This window comes from Crinia signifera, chromosome 2 (assembly GCF_055691185.1).
Source record: "Crinia signifera chromosome 2, ASM5569118v1, whole genome shotgun sequence".
In the NCBI taxonomy this organism is placed as follows: domain Eukaryota; kingdom Metazoa; phylum Chordata; class Amphibia; order Anura; family Myobatrachidae; genus Crinia; species Crinia signifera.
In genome coordinates this window covers 364958866-364980340 of record NC_139218.1, presented here as the reverse complement: position 1 = coordinate 364980340, position 21475 = coordinate 364958866, and the positions used below count along the sequence as shown (strand labels likewise).

Here is a 21475-nt window from a genome sequence, read left to right as displayed (position 1 = left end):
GGGCACGGTGGCTCGCTGCGCTCGCCACACTATATAAAATCAACTCCATGCGGATTTGGATAGTAGGGGTATGAAAAAATGGGGTGCATTTAACATGGGAGCCCAGATAATACATAAGTACCCGCGCGGCTTAGCTCTAGATACGCTAGAACCCATTTTTCACTGGAGAGAGCACGGGCCTGATTCATGATTGCAAGGAAGCAGCTGCGCAATTCTCTTTCCTTTTTATATGCAAGAGCATCAGACAACATCTGTAAGAGATAGCCTTCCCCCATTTATGTTAGTGGGATCAGAGTGCTGCATCTGCAGCCTCAAATCATGTCGGTTTGCCATGATTTAAACCCTTGAGTGGTGGCTTTTCCTGGGGCAAGACAAATCCACCACTCAAGCTGCAGCGCCTACCTTCTGCAGGTAGTGGTACTGCAGCCAGAAGCAGCAACGGTCCCGAGGGAAAGTTTGGTAGGGTATGGGGGTGCCCGAGGGCTTTGGGTGTTCAGGCATCCAAACACACGAATTCCCGAGTGCTCCTGAACTTCCGGGGGAGTGCTCGGCGGTGGAGGAGAGTGATGGTCGGCTTCGGGGAGAGCCTGGGGGACGGGACAGGTGAGGTGGGGAGGGTGTGTACGTACAGTGCTGGAGGCACCACTGGTGCGCACCTACATACTGGGCGGTATTCAATGAGCCTGATTCGCCATGTTTTTATGGCGAATTTGTGCTGTTTGGCGAATTTTTGACAAAAACGGTGAATCACCCTATGTAATGACCACATGGCGAATACATTTGAAGGTTTTTTTCGCCATGATTCACCGAGTAGCAATCTCTATCTTTTTATGGAGAAGTGGAATGTGAACTTTTAAAATAAAGTGTTTTGTTTTTTACATTTGGTGTCAAAAAATCAGGAATTTTATTCTGAGGAGGGGCATGCTACTTTTATTCATGTGCTGTGAGCACATGAATATATATTTAATTTTAAAAAAAATATTTTTTTTTTTTTTTTTTTACACAGCAGCCAGCAGGGGGCGCCGGAGCCAAGCCGCTCATTACATATTCATATATTCACTGCACCCGATCGTTACGATCATGTGTAGTGAATATACGCTCCCCTGCTGGCACCCCCGGGGGGCAGCCTGTGCTGCCTGGCACCCGGGGAGCCCACCTGCCCCCCACAAACGTTCAGGGGCAGGCAGAGAGACTTCCATCTCTCTGCCTGGCACCCTCCTCAGGCTCCCTGCGGCATTCGCCGCAGGAGCTCATATTCGCCTGTCAGGGGCAGCGAGCCCCTGACACGTTGAATACCGGAGCCCGCTGGCTCCAGAACGTGGCGAATGTGCAGCGAATCCTAAAAAGGATTCGCTGCACCTCGCAGGTATTCACATTGAATACCGCCCACTGTATCATGGTATGTCTGGAACAGGGGTGGGCTGCACTCGCCATGCTTTGGGCACTGCTACATTCTCACTCTATGCCCACTTGGAAAGTAAAGTATGAATAATGTTGGCCATGACCATGTTGACCTTAAATGGTCATGGTTGACTGGGACATGACGAGCACACCTATTTTCCACCGTACGCCTCTGGCGTGAGCACAGCAGTCCTACCCCCTCCTTTCTAATGTTGGGAGGTGTGTCCACTCTATATCCCAACTTTTCTTTTAATAAGTGGCTATAAAGTGGTTTAATGTTGTTCCTCCCTGTTGTGACATACTTGTGGTTCTGCTGTTTCAGCTTGTTAGAGGACCGAGTGACGAGACTTCATGGGCAGCTACAAAGGCATCAGCAGCAGTTACTGGCCTCACCGGGGCCGGATTCTATAGATAATAAAGTACTGGATGACCTGTATGAGGACATTCACTGGCTTATTTTAGTTACAGGTGAGTGACGCGTCCTCCTATGGCCCTGGTGTTCAGTCTGTCTCCTAAATTCATATAGGCACATTCGCTAAACACGATACAGTCAGCTATTGCTGAGCCTACTGCAGCTGTACAATCCGATCGAGTGTGCACGGAGGGGTTTTAATTCAGACCTTCCTATGGCCTCAGCCCTTTAAATATGTATCAGTCATTGACATGGATGGCTTATGTGGCGGTATTAGTGTAGTAGTTTAGAGGGGTTTGTGTTGTAGCAATTTCATGCTATAGGTGTTTGCATTAATGGGGCAGTACTTTGTTGTAGCGTTGTGAATTGACATCATTAACCCTTTGTTTGCCAGCATCTGTGAGAGATGTGCGAAATAACCGCTAAAAATGTCCAGATGTACAAACAACGAGATGTAACCCGCTGCGATAATTAGTCATGGTTTTTAAATCGCATGTCTAAAAAACGCAATTTTTTTGTTAAAATCGCAAATGTAATAGGGTGTGAATTTTTAGTCGGAATTCTCATGCGATTTGATTTTGATTTTTAGTAATGAAAATGTGCTATTTTCGACGTGCAGTATGTAGTCTGGCTGGTGGCCTCGTGTGGGTGTCTGTTGTCTGGCTGGTGGCCTTTGCGTGGGTGTCTGTAGTCTGGCTGGTGGCCTCGTGTGGGTGTCTGTTGTCTGGCTGGTGGCCTTTGCGTGGGTGTCTGTAGTCTGGCTGGTGGCCTCGTGTGGGTGTCTGTTGTCTGGCTGGTGGCCTTTGCGTGGGTGTCTGTAGTCTGGGTGGTGGCCTCGCGTGGGTGTCTGTAGTCTGGCTGGTGGCCTCGCGTGGGTGTCTGTAGTCTGGCTGGTGGCCTCGCGTGGGTGTCTGTAGTCTGGCTGGTGGCCTCGCGTGGGTGTCTGTAGTCTGGCTGGTGGCCTCGCGTGGGTGTCTGTAGTCTGGCTGGTGGCCTCGCGTGGGTGTCTGTAGTCTGGCTGGTGGCCTCGCGTGGGTGTCTGTAGTCTGGCTGGTGGCCTCGCGTGGGTGTCTGTAGTCTGGCTGGTGGCCTCGCGTGGGTGTCTGTATTCTGGCTGGTGGCCTCGCGTGGGTGTCTGTAGTCTGGCTGGTGGCCTCGCGTGGGTGTCTGTAGTCTGGCTGGTGGCCTCGCGTGGGTGTCTGTAGTCTGGCTGGTGGCCTCGCGTGGGTGTCTGTAGTCTGGATGGTAGCCTCGCGTGGGTGTAGTCTGGATGGTAGCCTCGCGTGGGTGTAGTCTGGCTGGTGGCCTCGCGTGGGTGTAGTCTGGCTGGTGGCCTCGCGTGGGTGTCTGTAGTCTGGCTGCTGGCCTCGCGTGGGTGTCTGTAGTCTGGCTGGTGGCCTCGCGTGGGTGTCTGTAGTCTGGCTGCTGGCCTCGCGTGGGTGTCTGTATTCTGGCTGGCCTCGCGTGGGTGTCTGTAGTCTGGCTGGTGGCCTCGTGTGGGTGTCTGTAATGTGGTTGTGTTGCAGTACAGGCAAACAATAGACGATTCTGCATACAGCATATTCTGTAGGAGGTCAGTCTGGGATCTTCTAGGATAAGGTCACAGCTGAGGTAATGTTTGTTTACATCACCTGACCACCTTATATACTATTTCAGCCTGTGTCATTGGTGCGGTCCGACAGAATGGCTGTAGTGCATGGTTCTCTGTATTTAGACACACAGCTCTCTCAATCTGCTGCCAAGTTAATATGAGCCTTTGTCTTGCGCGCGCGCACACACACACACACACACACACACACTGCACTAATAAATCTTTGCCCAACAAAGCAAATCACAAACTGCTGTCTCCATTTATTGGTACAGGCTACCTCTTAGCTGATGACCCTCAGGGTGAGACTCCATTAATACCTACAGAAGTAATGGAATATTCAATTAAACAATCAACCGAGGTTGACATCAATACAACGCTGCAGATGCTGGGATCTCCTGGAGAAAAGGCGTCCTCTATACCAGGGTGTAACAGGACAGACTCCGTTATCAGGTATGTTTAGCATGTGGTCAACCTAACGCCAACTCCCTGGTTCACTTCCAGAAAACATTTCCTACAAATACCATGACTTCTAGGAAATAAGATCTGTTCTAGTCAGTAACTTTCCTTAGAGGTGAAAGACGAAGCTTTCAGTGTTGTCATGATGACATCATCCTATGTGGAAGCCTCATATACTCAGAGATGCCATTGGTGGGTTCCAGCTGCAGGAATGTACCGGTGTGACTCTCCTGCTTGGCTTTGTTATACAGGTTACTCTCTGCTGTCTTAAGAGCGTCTGAAGTAGAGTCTCGGGCAACAAGGGCAGATTTAACACATCTGTTAAGCCCCCAGATGGGGAAGGACATTGTCTGGTTTCTGAAACGCTGGGCGAAGACGTACCTATTTGTGGATGAAAAACTGTATGACCAGGTAGGGATAAAGGAGTAGTCTTCTCTGAACATTTCCTATGGTGGTACTAATGAGGGCTATACAATGACCCTATTCCATCTGGTGCGGTTATTTATTATTGGTCAGTCTCTGTAGTGATGTTTTTCCCTTGTCGTTACCTCATAGATCAGCGTGTCGCTAAACACCGCGTTTGGAGCGAGAACAGAAGGGTCCCAGTGGATAATCGGTTATCTCTTGGAGAAGGTCATCAGTAACCTGTCTGTGTGGAGCTCTGAGCAGGAGCTGGCGAATGACACTGTCCAGTTACTGGTTGCCTTGGTGGAGAGGAGAGAAAGGTAAAGAGCTCAGGCTACTGTTTATCGATGGTTCGTCTGGTTTAGTAACATGGTGCAAATGTGGGTACTTGTGAATTATAGCGGCGCCCCCGATGTACATCGTGCAATGTTTTTATCGCATCGCATGCCATGCGACGCGATTTTTGCCCCTATGCGATGAAACATTGTATAAGCACCCTAAAGGGTGCTTTTAAGCACCCAAATGGGTGCTTACAATGTTAAATGCACCCCCACGCCACCCCCCACTATAAACGTGAACCCGAAGCGTGGCGAGCGCAGCAAGCCCGCGAATGGCGGCGGTACGCGTCCTCCGACCTTTTCATACCCCCACTATCCACGTTGGCGTGGAGTTGAGAATAGAAAGCGCGGCGAGCCACCGAGCCCGAAGCGTGGCGACGGGATGCCGATACCTGTGAAGCCCGCGAGGGGACGCCGATACCTGTGAAGGTATCGGCGTCCCCTCGCGGGGTTAGCTGCGCTTGCCACGCTTCGGTCTCAGTGGCTCGCTGCGCTCGCCACACTTTCTATTCTCAACTCCACGCCGACGTGGATAGTGGGGGTATGAAAAGGTCGGAGGACGCGTACCGCTGCCCCTCGCGGGCTCGCCACGCTTCGGGTTCACGTTTATAGTGGGGTGGGGGGGGGGGGGGGTGGCGTGGGGGTGCATTTCACATTGTAAGCACCCGTCAGGGTGCTTATACAATTTTTAATCGCATCGCATTGTATGCCATACACAATGTCATACAATTTTTAAATTATTAAAATATAAGTATTTAAAAATTGTATGACATTGTACCATATCGCGTCGCATACCATACCATCGCATGCCTTATGGTATGCGATGCGATGGGCGCCGCTATAATACACAAGTACCCAAATGTGTAATACCCCAGACCAACCCATTAGACCTTTTGTTTCATTAATAACTTCGAGTAGGGGTAGGCAACCTGTGGCACTCCAGCTGATGTGGAACTACACATCCCATCATGCTCTACCAGGCATGCCAAAACAGTTGTGTGGCATGCTGGGATGTGTAGTTCCATAGAAGCTGGAGTGCCAAATGTTGTCTACCCACTTTTAGACTAAGATTAATGCTGATGGTTGTACTGTGCTAATACACTTACTTGATTACTTATTACGTTATTTATATAGCGCACACATATTCCGCAGAGCTTTACAGAGTATAGTTGACCAGTCACATCAGTCCCTGCCCCAGTGGAGCTTACAATCTATATTCCCTACCACACACACACACACACACATTCATATTCATTCTGTGGTTAATTTGGTTAGGAGCCAAGTAACCTACCAGTATATTTTTGGATTGTGGGAGGAAACCGGAGTACCCGGAGGAATACCACCAAGCACGGGAAAAATATATACCAACTCCTCACATTTAGGGCCATGGTGGGAATCAAACCCATGGTCTCAGTGCTGTGAGGCAGTAACGCTAACCATTTTTTTTTTGTAGGGCTAATCTGGTCATACAGTGTGAGAACTGGTGGAACTTGGCCAAACAGTTTGCACAGAGGAGTCCTCCACTACACTTCCTGTCTAGCTCTGTGCAGAGGACACTCATGAAAGCTCTGGTCCTCGGAGGGTTTGCTCACATGGATTCGGACACAAAACAGCAGTACTGGACAGAGGTAAGGAGCATGTGCAGCTGATCAGGCCAGATGAAACATATAATGGGTACACATTAGCTTATTTTCGCTAACTAGATCTTTAAGTGTGTATGCATTATATAGGTAAGGCTGCCCGCTCCCACGTGTCTATCAACCTCCTCTCTGGTCTATACATGTAGTCCAATCCTGCCTATATCGGCAAAGACTGCATACTTCTGTATGTGGCCAATGAACGATAACGCATTCAATTATGCACTAGATCCAGGACTTCTATGCAAATGGTTGCACTGTGCTCTAATGTGTACCCAACTTTACTCACCGGACCTACATGTACCTTTGGTACGCATGTACACGCTGTTTGTTTTTGGATGTTTCTTTCTTTCTATTTCTATAGATGGTATAGGACCCTGCTATTAGCTGGATATGTCCAGTCTACTCAGTGGGTTCTTACCTTTGCAGGAGTGCCTACTCTTATGTATAGTATGTGTGGCAGCTTGAGATATGACTAGGCAGCAAAATAAACTTGATTGATTTTATTAGATCAGAGCGCTTCACATTGCCCTCTAGAACAGTGGGTTCCCAACCTCGGCCCCCAACAGTTCATGTTTTTCAGGTCACCCGGCAGGTGCACTCATTATTCACTGACCTAGTTTAAAATATCCCACAGGTGGAGCGAATATAATGAGTGATATTGCTCATTTTGGCACTTCAAAGAGATATAGTTACAACAACAGACAAAATAGCATCCAACAACAGACAATGGCCCTTATTCTGGTTCACTCACAAAGGCAAATTCCTTCTCAGATGTGCACTGCAGGTGGGGCAGATGTAATGTGTAGACAGAGCTAGATTTGGGTGAGTTATACCCCCGGGAACTACCCCCTCTGTCATCTGTGCATGTACAAGGGATTGGATTCTCCCCCGGCCCCGGATCACTAGGCGGTCAGCCTTTTACTGATGGTGTTTGTGACTTCTGCATTAGTCATACATCACCTTTTTGTTTTGGCTTCTCTGAGATAACATTATGCAGCCCTTGCGTACAACACTGCTCTTTCAATTGGGTGTCCGTGGTTGGGCAAACAGTTTTGTGCTGTATCCAAGGGCAGTGAAAATAACTTCTGTTTTGGTTGAATGTTGTTGATGTGTTATTCAGAATGAATGCCCAGAACTGCTTTGATAATGGGGCGTCGCTCTGTTTCTCTGACGTTGGTGACACTGTATCTGTATGGCAGGTCCTGCAGCCCCTGCAGCAGCGCTTTCTGAATGTAATAAACCAAGAAAACTTCCAGCAGATTTGCCAAGAGGAGGAGGTGAAGCAGGAGATCACAGCCACTCTGGAAGCCCTCTGCGGCATAGCCGAGGCCACTCAGATAGACAATGTGGGAATCCTCTTCAATTTCTTAATGGACTTTTTAACTAACTGCATTGGCCTCATGGAAGTCTACAAGAATACCCCAGAGACTGTGAACCTTATTATAGAAGTTTTTGTAGAAGTTGCACATAAGCAGATTTGTTACCTTGGAGAGGTAAGTGCTGCAGTCGCTAATGTGAGATTGTGTCATATGGTAATGCTCCCTCCGAAGCCTTTCTTTTCGTACGAGACACTTTAAAAAAGGGAACAGGGCAATGATACCAGGAAGACGGCACCTGATTGCTCCTGTGACCAACCAATCAGGTGCCGACATCCTGGATATATCAGCCTTCAATATTCTGCCTGTTATTTGGTGCGTTCAGTATTTCCGCTAGTATGTTAGAATTAGACACTCCAGAAGCCTCCATCACCCAGATGGACCTCTTCATGAAAGTTTGTTTGCCATTTCTGGATTTATCATAAAAGGCACGGTTTAGTTTGCCGGTCACTTGCCAATTGCATTTATCTGGAGATTTATCAAATTGGGATCTTCGCTGGAGCACTGTTACGCTGCTACAGTATATGAATAGTGTGTGTGCAAGTGATTGATTAATCTTATAGGAGTAAAGGTTTATAAATACCAGACCATATGAGGATTATGCTGTTTTAGTTAAATGCTAGTAAAAGTACACACTGTCCAGTACAGAGCACAGTATAACTTACAGATCCTATTTAAAAATATTGCACATAAATGGGCAAACCATGCTGAAATGCAAGGGGTATTTGCATGCAGTACAGTATATATGAGGACTGCAGTACAACATGGTTTAGCCCAGTGGTTCCCAAAAGTGTTCCTCAAGGTGCCCCAAAGGTCCAGGTTTTAAGGATACAGTATCTATGGCTGATCACAGATTCTTAAATCAAAATGACTGAGGTACTATTTAATACACCTGTGCTCAATCATAGATAGCCATAATACCTTGACCGTTTGGGTGCCATGATGACCACTGGTTTAGCCACATAGTGTTCTCTCTAGGCGATTTTTACAGGATGCCGTGCCCTTCCCATTTATTTCTTACTTTTTAATGCAGAGGAAGTGGGTGGGCGGCGGGGGGTGAGGGGGGGATGCGGTTGGAAGAGCTGACAAGCTGCTAAACTCAGAGCAGCGTGTAAGCACTTCCAGACGCTTTCAATCAGGTGGATATGTGATGTGTGTTTGGTGGCCATAGTAATGCAATAGTCTAGCTCTGTTTTGAAGCATAATCCTGATGCAGAGAAATTCCTTCTTCAGTCCAAAGCCATGAATCTGTACGAAGCCTGCCTGACGCTGCTGCAGGTCTATTCTAAGAACAACCTGGGTAGGAAACGCATTGATGTAACGGCGGAGGAGGATCAGTATCAGGATCTCCTGCTCATCATGGAACTGCTCACCAATCTGCTATCAAAGGAGTTCATAGACTTCAGCGACACAGGTACGACTGCCGAGAAAGGGCGCTGCTAAGTTTATACCGCTATAGGTGCAATTTCTTTATGTACAGATATCACCTGTAGTTAGTTGTTACGGCTTACAAATTTTTATGCATCTCCGCATGATTACAGTGCGCCACCACCTACGATCACCTCGCGGACACGGCTAAACAAATGAGGGATTTAGCATTTTATACACAATCTCAAATTGCCCATGTCATGCAAGTACAAGGCTTCTCTCCCTGTAGTTCCCTCCTTAGTGTGGTGATTGGCTGCTGTGTTCAGGGAATTTACCTATCTGGGCTTCTGTAACAGACTCTGCCAGAGCTTTGTAACTTGGGGGAAGATCCAATAAGCCATGGAAGGAGAGAGAAAAGATCAACCAATCCGCTCCTGCCTACATGTTACAAACTCTAGGGTAGATTTATTAAGCTCGGGGAAGTGATAAAGTGTCTGGATTTTATCACCAGCCAATCAGCTCCTACCCGTCATTTTTCAAACCAAGCCGTTAACTTCACAGTTAAGAGCTGATTGGCCAGTGATAAAAAAACAGACACTTTATCACTTCACCGAGCTTAATAAATCTGCCCCTCAGCCTGCAATTTGACAGTTAGGAGCTGATTGGCTGGTACTTTGCCTCCCCAATTTATCTTCAAGGCTTAGTTCCGCACCTGGTCTTTCTAATCTCTTGATGCTAATGCAATGACGACCATGTTTTCTGTATGCTAGTGTAAGGTTAGTACATTGACAGTGACCGAGAAATTTGTCGTTTCTGTTGCTTACAGATGAAGTTTTCCGACCACATGAGCAGGGACAAGCGGCAAACAGACCGGTTTCTGCGGCAGATGTAGTTTTATACGGTGTAAATATTGTGCTGCCGTTAATGTCACAAGATCTCCTAAAGGTAGGTCTATCTTCTGTATAAGTGCTCCTTATGAATATATTGCCAAAACCATTTACTTGATGAGTAACAGCTGTGCCTTGTGTTCTGACATTGGCAGGTATTCAATGCGGCCGGCGAGGGGATTAAACAGCGAGGATTGCAGAAAGCCAACGATCCTCGCAGTTTAACCCCTGCGCCGGCCGCTCGCTCTATTCAACGTCCTGGAGAATGCAGAAAACTAATGCTAATGCAGAAAACTCGCTGTATTTAGCCGCGAGTCTCGCTGCTTCTGGAGCCGCATGCACCAATTCCCCCTCGCTCTAAAAATGGAGCGAGGGGAAATTGGCGTATAAGAGGGCTGCGTTGAATACTAACAGGGTGAGTGGTGACAGAGAGCAGGAAGCTCTGCTCGCTGTCGCCGCTCGCCCACAGAATTGAATACCTGCCATTGTCTGTGTGTTAATGTACACAACTTGCTAGACCACGTTCTAGTGTGGTACTATTCGCTGTGGTAATGTTATCTCTGTTCTTTTCCCAGTTCCCGTCACTTTGTAACCAGTACTACAAACTAATCACTTTTATATGTGAGATTTTTCCTGAGAAGATTCCTCAGCTCCCAGAAGACCTGTTCAAGAGTCTGATGTATTCTCTTGAGTTAGGGATGACCTCGTATCCTTTCTTGTTCTAGATCTATTTGGCTATTTACAAAAAAAAAATGTGTGTGGTAGAATGTGGCTGCACTCGGAACCTAAGTCAGCAAAACATTCACTCCGCCATAATTCTTTCCAGCATTTCAATGTTTATAGGAGGCGTTCCCAGCTGCATTTTTCAAGGCGTATCAAGGGATTGTTTTTCTTTGAAGTCCTGTTTCAGGGAATTTTTTTTTTGCCGGCCTAAGGCAGTTGAAGCAAAATCGCTGATAAGCCTCGGCTCGTGATGACTTTTTGTGGGCAACAGGATAGCCCCCAGAGGTACAATCACTGGTTACTTTAATTTGACCATCTGTGCACACTCCTAAAGATTTACCTGTCCAATGTTTCTAAAACAGACATACCTCCCAACATGACCCTCTTCAGGGGGTACACAATGCCTTTTCCCCGTGACTAGCGCTGGTGTGCAAGGTTCTCGGGCCAAATTCCCAGGAAATTTTTCCAGGATTTAAACCCTGCTAGCTAGCAGGGTTGCTCCTGCAACCAGCCCGGGTTACTGGCTGGTGTGAAAGGTACTTTCCTGGGTCCGGGCAGCCGCAGCTGGGCGTTTGATGCGCTATTTGCCGGGCAGCGGGGCGGGAAGCGCTGGATTTGAAAACATGGAAAAGACTGTCCGGGCGCTGATTGGCTGAGAGCCACCAGTCTTTTCAATATGTTCTTTAAATCCAGCGCTTCCCACTGCCCAGCAAATAGTGCTGCAAACGCCCAGCAATCTTGAACCTGCTGCCTGGATGCCGCTTTTTCGATGGTGCAGAGACTCTTGCTTTGTTCCAGTCATCTGTACATGCAGAGGTCTACAGGATCTTGGCGTCCGAACCACATTCCAGAAAACACTTCTCTTGATCATGCCTTACTCACTTGAAAAATGGGCAAGAAAGCCATTTCCCCAGTGATCTTTGCGCTGCGCAGCTGTCTCTGGGCCGACAGAGGCGAGTACAGTTAAATGGGTGCAGAGTGTACGGAGTGAGCCCCCCCCCCCCCCCCCCCCCCCCCCTCCTACCCAGGGGCCTGTGTACACCACACATTGCACTCATAGATAACGCCAGTGTATATACGGCAGTCAGATTATTAATAATTATTATTTTGTACATTTTTATTGACGTTTACAGAACACACAATAGAAAAGGGTATGCACCAACAAAAGGAACAATAGCTGCTGTTACAATATCAGAACTATAGAGAATATAATTGTAATGTAACATATATGATAATGTGAGCAAGCCAATTAATAACCCAAGTCAGGACTGATGAGACAATGCAACTAAAGTGTACACATGGGAAAAATAGGAGCAAGTCCATTACCTGCATGTACGTGAGCAGAGATAATGTTTGGGAAGGGGTCTCGCAAGTCTACAGTAGCGCTACCCTATTTGGATTGCAGCCATCGCTATCAGATATGTTAACACTTAGTTTCAGCTTTGTCTAACAATGTATAAGTGTTATTCATGGGAACCGGTAATATTCACTAGTGAAGCCAGGTTCTCGCAATACAGATTGAGAATGTACCTCCTAGTAGTGTATATATCAAATACATCCTAAGCCATAATACCTAGTGCAGGCCATTGGTTTAATCGAATGACTGCAGAAACCCCCCACCTTTGTGCAAGACCACAAGATATGCCAGAATTCTCCTTGAGGAATGCCTGCATTTAGGACAAGCAGAATATACTGTACCACCCATTTTAAGAAGGCTGAAATCGGTCCTATGAAGGATGGAAAGTTGACAATTGACTCGCTCTATGAATGGACCTTATGCAATCACAATGGTGGCGTCTGAGTCTCAGGGGATGCATATATTTATTTTCTAGATTTTTGTATATAGGAGCATTACGGTTGTTTTTCCAAAAGGTCATTGGTAACGTTGCTAGTACAATGTAAATAGCTTTAGCTGTATAGTCAAAGTAGTTTTGTTACAGAAGTTCCTTTAACTCTGCCGCTAAGAATGAGCTCGGAGGTGTCCCAGCTCTGTCTGGAGGCGTTAACCCCGTTAGCGGAGCAGTGTGCGAAGGCCCAGGACACGGACTCCCCGCTGCTTCCAGCAACCAGGCACTTTCTAAAGGTACAAGCGGTGGATTTCTCTGCAGGAAACTGTCTCGCTTGTATGGTGGCCGATATTTACACCCTGTTTCTTGCCCTTTGCAGCTGGTCTTTGACATGCTGGTCTTGCAAAAACACAATACAGAAATGTCAACGGCAGCAGGCGAAGCATTTTACACGTTGGTCTGCTTAAATCAGGTACGGGGGGGGGTTTTCACACTAAAATGCAAAAGATTTATATATGGAAATCAGTCCAAGTTGTCAGGCTTTTTCCATGTAGCTGCCTGTGAGCGTTCAATCCACCCAACACTGTCGTAAGGTCCAGTCCCATGCACAGGTTAAGAAAAAGACTTAAATGTTTCAACATACTGTATATTATTTGATTAAAGGCTAGTTCCCCTCCTAATGCCTGATGCTGGTACAGTTGAAAATGTGTAGATGTACAAAGCAGTGATAAGGGAGAAGTGATACAGTGGCTGGTACTTCATCACCGGCCAATCAGCTCTTGACTGTTAAGTTACAAGCTGGGTTTAAAAAGGTTCAATCAGGAGCTGATTGGCCGGTGATAAAGTACCAGCCACTTTATCACTTCTTCTCCCTTATCACTGCTTCAGACATCTGCCCCTGTGACTCTGACTGTGTTTAAAAGCCATGCACGTGAGGTGGCATGGTTGTCATTCCTTGGCCAGTGTTCTGAAACTGGGAGTCACACACTCTTGGCACTTTAGGAGCTTGTTCACATTTAGGCTCTGGAAGCGCACTTAGGCGCAGAGCATTTACCAAAGTCATAAGGAGCCCACTATGAACGGGCACAGAAAAGATCGTTCTGCATGATCCATGTTGGCTAATGTATCGTAGGGTTAATTATAGCGCAGCAGCCAAAAGAACTTAGTGATTGCGTTTGTAAGAGATGACTACGTACATGGTAAATGAATGACCAAAATCCGGTCCGGCTTTTAGATGGGATAGCCTAGCAGATCATTAACCCTGCCTGGCTTCTCTCTCCTGATTTCCTGAGCACGTATTGCCTGCTGCTCAGAAAAGTCTCTGGATTTTCCACTTGAGTCCATTTGTGCTGAATAGTCTGCATAGCTTTGGGCTGATGGAAAAGTTCTCCATTTAAATGTGACTGCTAAACCCAGCCACTGATGTTGCTATATTTGCTTACTAGCATTCAGCCCAATAACCTGCTGACCTTTTATCATATGCAGATCTGTGGCGGTGTGAAGTGGACAGGGGGATTTCCTTACGGGACACTGCTTATAGACTTACAAAGATGCTTGCAGTGTGTACTGCAAGTATCCCTACAGGTCCTGTTTGGCAGTTGATAAAGATACTTTGTTTTACTATAACAAGGTGATCTAGTCAGGCCAGCTGAACCATTCTCTTAAACTGTTTAATACAGGGGTGGCCAAACCTGTCCTCAAGATCTACCAACGGTTCATTTTTTCCAGGCAACCTGTGGATCTATAGTAGGAATGAATGCAGCAGGTTTCAAAATGTGACAGTTCGTAATGACTACAGCTGTGCACCAGCTAGGTAACCTGGAAACGTGGACCGTTGGTAGAGCTCGAGGACCGGTTTGGCCACCCCTGGTTTAATATGTTTCCACAACTCTACAAAGTTCAAACAAAACTTACATGTGTTCTTTTTTCCCTATACTTATATAACCACCCTCTGACCCATAACTGTCTGACAGGAGCATATAGCCACCAATTACTTTTTTACACTTGTTATCTGGCTGGTCTTCGTGTATTAAACACCTGTTTCTCGATTGACATTGTGAGGTTATAAGCCGGGCCCTCTTACCTCCCTTACCTCGTTTGCTATAACCAAATCTCACAATGAAATATGCTGGGGCTGTATTCACAAATGTCAATAAAAAGGTGTTCTACTTTTGAGAAATTCTATGCGCTGTAGTGATAAACAAAAACAAATTTTATGTAGAAGTTTTCCAAACTGAGAAACAAACTAATGAGACTTTGCAAGATTGTATCGGGTCTCTATGGAGTACTATTATTCTGTCCTACCTGATGAGGATACAAACTGAGTGCAATCTAGAGGTTTAAGTCCGGGGTTCCCAAACTTTGTGGAATCACTGCACCGCACGGTATCAGAAAATGTTTCATGGCACCCCTAGACCAAAAGTTTCTCATTAAGAAAGTCCGAAAAAAATATTACGTTAGTAATCTAGCTCACCCTTAGGGTCAGTTGTGTGGTAATTATCAGGATAAACCTCTGTTTGGCCACAATTTGGCTATTACATTGGCCATAAACAACTTTAAATTTGATCATGGACCACCAATCCAGGGCGACCCTCCCCCAAGGCACCCCAGGGTGCCAAATCACACAGTTTGGGAACCACTGGTTTAAGTACTTTCCAATCTATATAATAAAATCAAATGCTGATAAAACTAAATTGTCATCACTTTGGACTCTTGGGACAGTTGGTTAGAACTTTGACTCCTCCTGCCAGTTAGCAGTGATAGAAAAAGTCAGGGATGGATGGGAGAGGAACTATTGGGGCACAGAATGGAGAGATGGAATGTGAGAGGGGTAAAATGAGTTGGTAGGGCAACAAGAGAATGGGAAGGGGTGGTGGAGGCTACCTTCCTTTGGTAACTATGAATATAGTTATGTATTCATCCATATATCAGATGTTATGGTTTGATTTTTATTTTGTCTTTTTCCCCTTTCAGGTGGAGTATGCGGAGTTGGTCGAAACACTATTATCCAGCCAACAGGATCCTCTCATTTACCAGCGCTTAGCTGATGCTTTCAACAAACTAACAGCAAGCAGCACCCCGCCCACTCTTGACAGAAAACAAAAAATGTCCTTCCTCAAGAGCTTGGAGGAGTTCATGGCCAACGTCGGCGGTCTCCTCTGTGTGAAATGAGGGCCACATCCAAAACCCTCTTTGCAAAAATGCACTGAACCTGCTGATGGCTGTCCCAGCCCCTGCTCCCAGGCTTACATATGCATCTCTGGGCAGTATAAAAGAACACTTATTTAAGTTACTAGGGGGAGGGGGACCGACAAGATGCATCAGCTGTTGGACTGTACATGACGCACAGTGTTGTGCTGTAACGGATGAATGGGTAAACCTATTTTTTTAAGAAGTTTCCACATGCCTGCAAACAGATAATGGGCACACCCGTTCTTTGCAGTGCCTTTTCCCTGCCATCGTCCCCTGGTCAGAAGTGTGCATTGCTTGACGAATGGTTTTTATAGAATATTTTTCCATTTTCTTTGAGAAAAATGTTAGACTGAATGTGCAATTGATGCTGTCGTACAGAGGTATCTATACGTGCGTTCCTCCCCCCCCCCCTCCCCCTCGTCATCGCTCTTCCTCCCTTTCTTTGGCTTCTGATTATGCCGATACACCAAATGGCATTTTTAGATAAAAAAAAAACGAAACAAATGGTATTAAAAATATTGTGGGATTATTTTTTTTGTTGTACATGAATCAAGCATTGCATGTTTTTAATTTTTTATATTTTTTTTTGGGGGTGGGGGGGGGGGCACTTTTTTTTTTTTCCCACGTGGTTTCGTCGTGAAGTCCAAAAAGAACAGAGAAAAATATATATTTTTTTGTTTTTTTTAAATAATCGATTTGTCACCATTTCATTGCCTTACAAAAATGAGGAGAAAAGAGAATTTCTATGTGTGTGTATATAATAAGTATATGGGTTTTGGTGACCCACCCAAAGCTGATTTTGGCACCCTGCACAGTGTATTTCTGGCCTTCAGCACCATGCACTGTCTTCTGGGGGTCCTCTGGATGAACGTGTCATATGATGACGATGATAATGTTTTGCACACCCAGGCACGGCTATTAATATTTTTTTTCCCTCTCGTTTTTTTTATATAATTTTATTAAACTCTCCGTTGGACTGTTAGTTTCAGCAATACAGATGAGAAAGGGTGTTAAGTGCCGATTTCTATACGCTATTTTTTCTTTTCTTTTTTAAGTTGGGGCATTAGGTGATGCAAATGATGCTGTCTGGTCATATGTTTCCAGTGTGTCTGTTTCTTTTCTTTTTTTAAATTTGTATAAAATGTACAGTATAAACCGCTCAAATTCTGCTGTTGTGTTTCTATTATAGGGAAGTGTCTTCATTCAGTTATGCCTGTTTGTCTTTTTACTGTGCTGTCTGTTTTAAATGGGTGTGGCTGGTGGCACTGACACATTTAGTGGCTGTGGCTGGCGGCTCTGCCACAGTTCAGCTGCATACAGCCAGCTACTAGATGTAAGGAACTCATTCTTGGACCCTTTTCTAATATAGTACTCATACTGAAGCATTCTGATATTCCATACGTGACAGCATTAGAATTTATAATCGATGAAACGAATAAAATGATAGTCCACTAATACCCCATTCACATCACAAAAATAACCTGGGTTATTGCCATGTTGACCCGGTCGAGGTGCAGTTTGAAAGCCAAAGTGAAATTACTTTGACCAAGCAATCCTGGCACTTATACCTTGGTTTAAAGCAGGGTTAAACAGTTTGGAACCAGGTCGATGTGCAGTGTGAAAGGGTCTGACCTGGGTTATTTAACCCGGGATTCTGAAAAGAAAAAAAAAGGTCTGATTGGATGTTCCTCATTCTCCCTTAATGTCGTCAGCCGGGACCCTGGACACACAGGTAGCACGCCGCGGACATTGAGGGGTAAATTTATTAAAGCTTCCAAAACTGAAGAGGTGAAGTTGCCCATGGCAAAAAATCAGATTCTGTCATTTTCTAGGATCCAAAAGAGAAATGATGGTCAGAATTAATTGGTTGATATAGGCAACAGCAGTGTGAGGGTAATTGCCATGGTCAGTTGAGAGATGAGGTGGTGAGTGAGCTGCTGAGGATCAGCTCATCTTTGTGAGTCCATTTTACATAACATCCACAGTGTTTACATAGGTGACCTGGGTTCAGTGTGAAAGGGTCTGACCCAAGTTGGGAGCCGGGTTTGCAAACTAAATCTCCTTTAGTGGTGTATAACCTACCAATCCAGCAGCAACACCTACAGTGTACAGCTGCTTTACCTTTCTGAGAGCAATCCCCCATATACTGACAACTGCTAGCCACCATTGCAGCTTGTATATTTGGGGTTTGAAGCTAGAAAGTTCCTGATTGTTCAGTCTATGCCACTGCAGAACTTCCAGCGTCGCTCACATTTGTTATATAAATTCAAATAAAAAAAATGTGTAAACAAAAGATGATATTTCCTATAGAAGGGAAACATGATGAGCCATTATGATTATTTACAGTTACTTATATAGCGCAGCAGATTCTGTTGCGCTTTACAGCTGAAGACAACACAAAGAACAAACTGGGTAAAACAGACAGACATAAAGGTTGGAGGACCCTGCTGCAAGCTTACAATCTATAGATGAGGAATAAAAATATTTGCTCGGAAAGTTTCACACCTATTTTGACAAATTCACTTGGCACTCAAAGGGTTAAAGAGAAATTCTTGGTCAGGTCACTATGAAAAGGGGTGGGGGTGATGGGCAAAGGAGTAGCCGAATACCCATAATTACCATACCTGGTTAAACATTCTTGAATGGTCTAGAACCAGCATCGTGAACATGGTTGCAAGGTTATTTGCAGCATAAGTCACACATTTCACGTGACCGGTTAGAATGGCTGGAGTCCCAGACAGCAGATGCTTTACTAGGAAAATACATTTCTGGATTGACTTCTCTTGTAAGCCTGTGGGCTTCATAAAACAATGTACACACTTTCAGTGGATTCAGTATTGAATCCCGGCGTTCAGAATCCCGACGCCGGAATCCCGACAGGGGGGGGACGTGGATCGCCCCCCTTGTGGGCTCGCTGCGCTCGCCACGCAGCGGGCCCGGTGCCTCGCTACGCTCGGCACACTAATTTATTCTCCCTCCAGGGGTGTCGTGGACACCCCAGGAGGGAGAATGTGTCGGGATTTCAGCGGTCGGGATTCTGAACGCCGGGATCCCGACCGCCGGGATTTTAACTGCATCCCCTTTCAGTGATCTGTGCTTCGCCCAATGATTGGTACCACTTCTAACCCTTTCACACCAGCAAAAGGGTCTAGGGCCAAAATACAGGGACTGATGCCCTGGGATTTCATCCCTGCTAGCTTCCAGGGTTGGTCCAGAGACCTTCCAGGTTTACTGGCTGGTGTGAAAGGTGCATGGAAATGTCCCTACTTCCAGTGTTGCCTCTGCTGACGCTGATTGGCTACGCAGGGCAACTTCCTGTTGTTGTGGATTTCCAGAGATGCTTAGAGGCATCAGGAAGACAGGAAGATACTGTGCAAGCTCTGTAGCACAACAGACCCCAGCAGTGCTATTGAACCCCTGAAAGCCTTTTTTTGGGGCCTAAAAAGGTCAATTTATAATGAAATTCTCATAGAAATGCAGGGTCGTCCCAGGTTCAGTATGAAAGGTGCCAACCTGGGATGTCCCTGCTTCAAAAGCATGTGTAAATGGGGCCCAACCCGGCCCTGGAATTTAATTCCCGGGTTGGTCTCTTCATTTCTGGTGTGAAAAGGGTATAAATGGGACATATAAGTACTATGATTTCTAGGTCTTTTATTTTTCATCCATAACAATGTTTTCTGATAACGGCAACAGAGTGCTTTCCTCCTGTATCCAATCGCAGCTCCAAGAACAAAGATTTGTTTGCATGTTATGCACTTGGACACTGGAACATGTGGTATAAGCCAGCCCTAATCAATTTAATACCCAACCCCGGTATTTGCTTGTTGCCCCATAGCACCACTGCTGGATCCATGTTAACAAAACATCAGATGACTGTTAGTAACTGCAGGGGTAGAGTGCTCATCCCCATAGGTGGTGCCAAGGGGGAGGTGACCAGAAGTGAGGAGAGGGGCACCCTCATCAAGCCAGACTGCCCTCCCTCTCACTCTTAATTACATCCCACTGTTATCAGAAATAGCAGACAAATGTTCCACTACACAGGAACGGAGCATCTACAGTATGTATCAAACAGACGTGACCACTTTGTTAAACATCAATGCATACTGTGTATACAAAATATAAGATACCGTGCTTTACTGTCAGGATGTGAGATTGGTATTATTTCTCTCTGGTTCTCAGATGACAAGCCCAAACATGTAAAATATTAACAAAGAAAGTTCCTATAGTGTAGTATTTTCTATGTGAGTATCTCAACAGACATTGGATATCTATGGACTGGGAAGATGTGCTGAGTCTTTAACGGTAGGATCACCTCCTGAGATAAAAATGATGGCTCACTGTCATGCTTACACTTAAAAGGTACGACAAGACTCTTGAGGTATCTTTAACGAAGTCTATCGCCAAAACATCCGTGTGTTGGAATACAGTCATTCAGTGATGGCTAACCTTGACACTCCAGCTGTTGTTGAACTACACATCCCAGCATGCTCTGCATGGCTAAAACTGATGCAGGGCATGCTGGGATGTGTAGTTCAACAACAGCTGGAGTGTCAAGGTTAGCCATCACTGTAGTAGATACTCACACGTATGCTTACTTCTAAACCAAATTTGTAACTCCTGTAGCGGTTTCTATTCTCTCCTCAGTGGGTATATACTCAATACGGTACACACCAGGCGATTCTAATCACAAGTGAACAAATGTATTTGTACTGTATCACATTAAAATACCTGTACGGAGCGGAGATAAACCTGTATACCATAAAGATGTATCAAATGGGATATTTTCCTGGGTATCTGTTACCAAATGACCAGCAGTGTGAGGACCGGTATAAGGAGGCTCTTGTTCACCACACCGATGCGTTTCGACTGTAAAGGTCTCTTTCAAGGTGGTGGTATCAATGTTCATACTGGCAGTATTTTAATCTTTGGGGGTACCTCCCCCATTCCGGATTGGAGGATTGTTAAAAAAAAAAATGTGTACAACGCCTTGCGATAAAATCGTGTTCAGTCAGGAAAAATGTTGAAAAACTTAATTGATTTGGACGCTTCCCATCCAGAGTTTGATTGACAGGGTGTATCAGGAAATGGCCACGCAAAGATGCACCATAGGTAGCCCACAAGCCTGTGGTTCAATGCCCTCGGTGTCACCGCACTTCCAGGATTGTGTGCGTTCCACCGCCCTGGGGTTAACTTCGAATTCCCTGGAATGCGTATTGCGGATACTGGGGCCGGACTTCTAAGTTGTTATTATTATATCCCGGCGGCCTAATCTGTATTAAAAATACTTAAATTGTATAAAAGTTCTATAGAATAAGAACTATTAAAAATGTGGCTTATCTTCAAAAGTAGTATGATACCTTTAGTACTGATGTATTAACCTGTTTTAGTAAAAATATAAGTACATGTGTAGTAATTATTTATAAAAGAAACAAAACATTTTAACAAAATCTATGTTACGACCGTGTGGTACAAGCGTTCTTACTGCATTAGAAAGTTTCATTTCGATTTGTGATGAACATTCAGCACCAATTAACCTGTCACTTTTATCATTTCCGTCACTTTTTCGATGGAATTTGGAGAGCAGGATTGGATACTTTTAAAATGATTAGAAAGGTTGTGATTCTCATTTTTTTTTTAAATTTGAACGGTGAGGGGTCCTAAAGGACAGAGTTTCAGAACCACTGTCCTAGAAGGTGCTAAATAAGTAGCTTCTGATTGGTTCCCCCTATGATTCAGTCTGATTAACGAGTACCTGTCTCCTCTGCCTGCTGAATGCTGAGCTGCCTGACTGGAGCTGAATTCCTATCGTGGTAGTCATAATCACCATCCAGCTGCCCCCAACCTGTGTATGTATATAAAGGAGGGGAGGACATTCACAAAATGGTTATTGGAAACATTA

General features: G+C 45.5%; 1 protein-coding gene across 1 annotated transcript in view; it reads left to right on the top strand.

The window, feature by feature from the left end:
- XPO4 (exportin 4) overlaps nt 1–16744 on the top strand; it is a 96608-nt gene extending 79864 nt beyond the window's left edge. Inside the window, exons 12-23 of the mRNA XM_083169947.1 lie at nt 1724–1869; nt 3677–3854; nt 4112–4271; nt 4416–4585; nt 6057–6231; nt 7443–7736; nt 8853–9033; nt 9814–9932; nt 10450–10580; nt 12563–12680; nt 12764–12856; nt 15358–16744. Coding sequence (XP_083026073.1) covers nt 1724–1869; nt 3677–3854; nt 4112–4271; nt 4416–4585; nt 6057–6231; nt 7443–7736; nt 8853–9033; nt 9814–9932; nt 10450–10580; nt 12563–12680; nt 12764–12856; nt 15358–15555 — 1963 coding nt within the window. The 3' untranslated portion in view covers nt 15556–16744. The remainder of the gene's footprint in view (nt 1–1723; nt 1870–3676; nt 3855–4111; nt 4272–4415; nt 4586–6056; nt 6232–7442; nt 7737–8852; nt 9034–9813; nt 9933–10449; nt 10581–12562; nt 12681–12763; nt 12857–15357) is intronic.
- The last annotated feature ends 4731 nt before the right edge of the window (nt 16745–21475 follow it).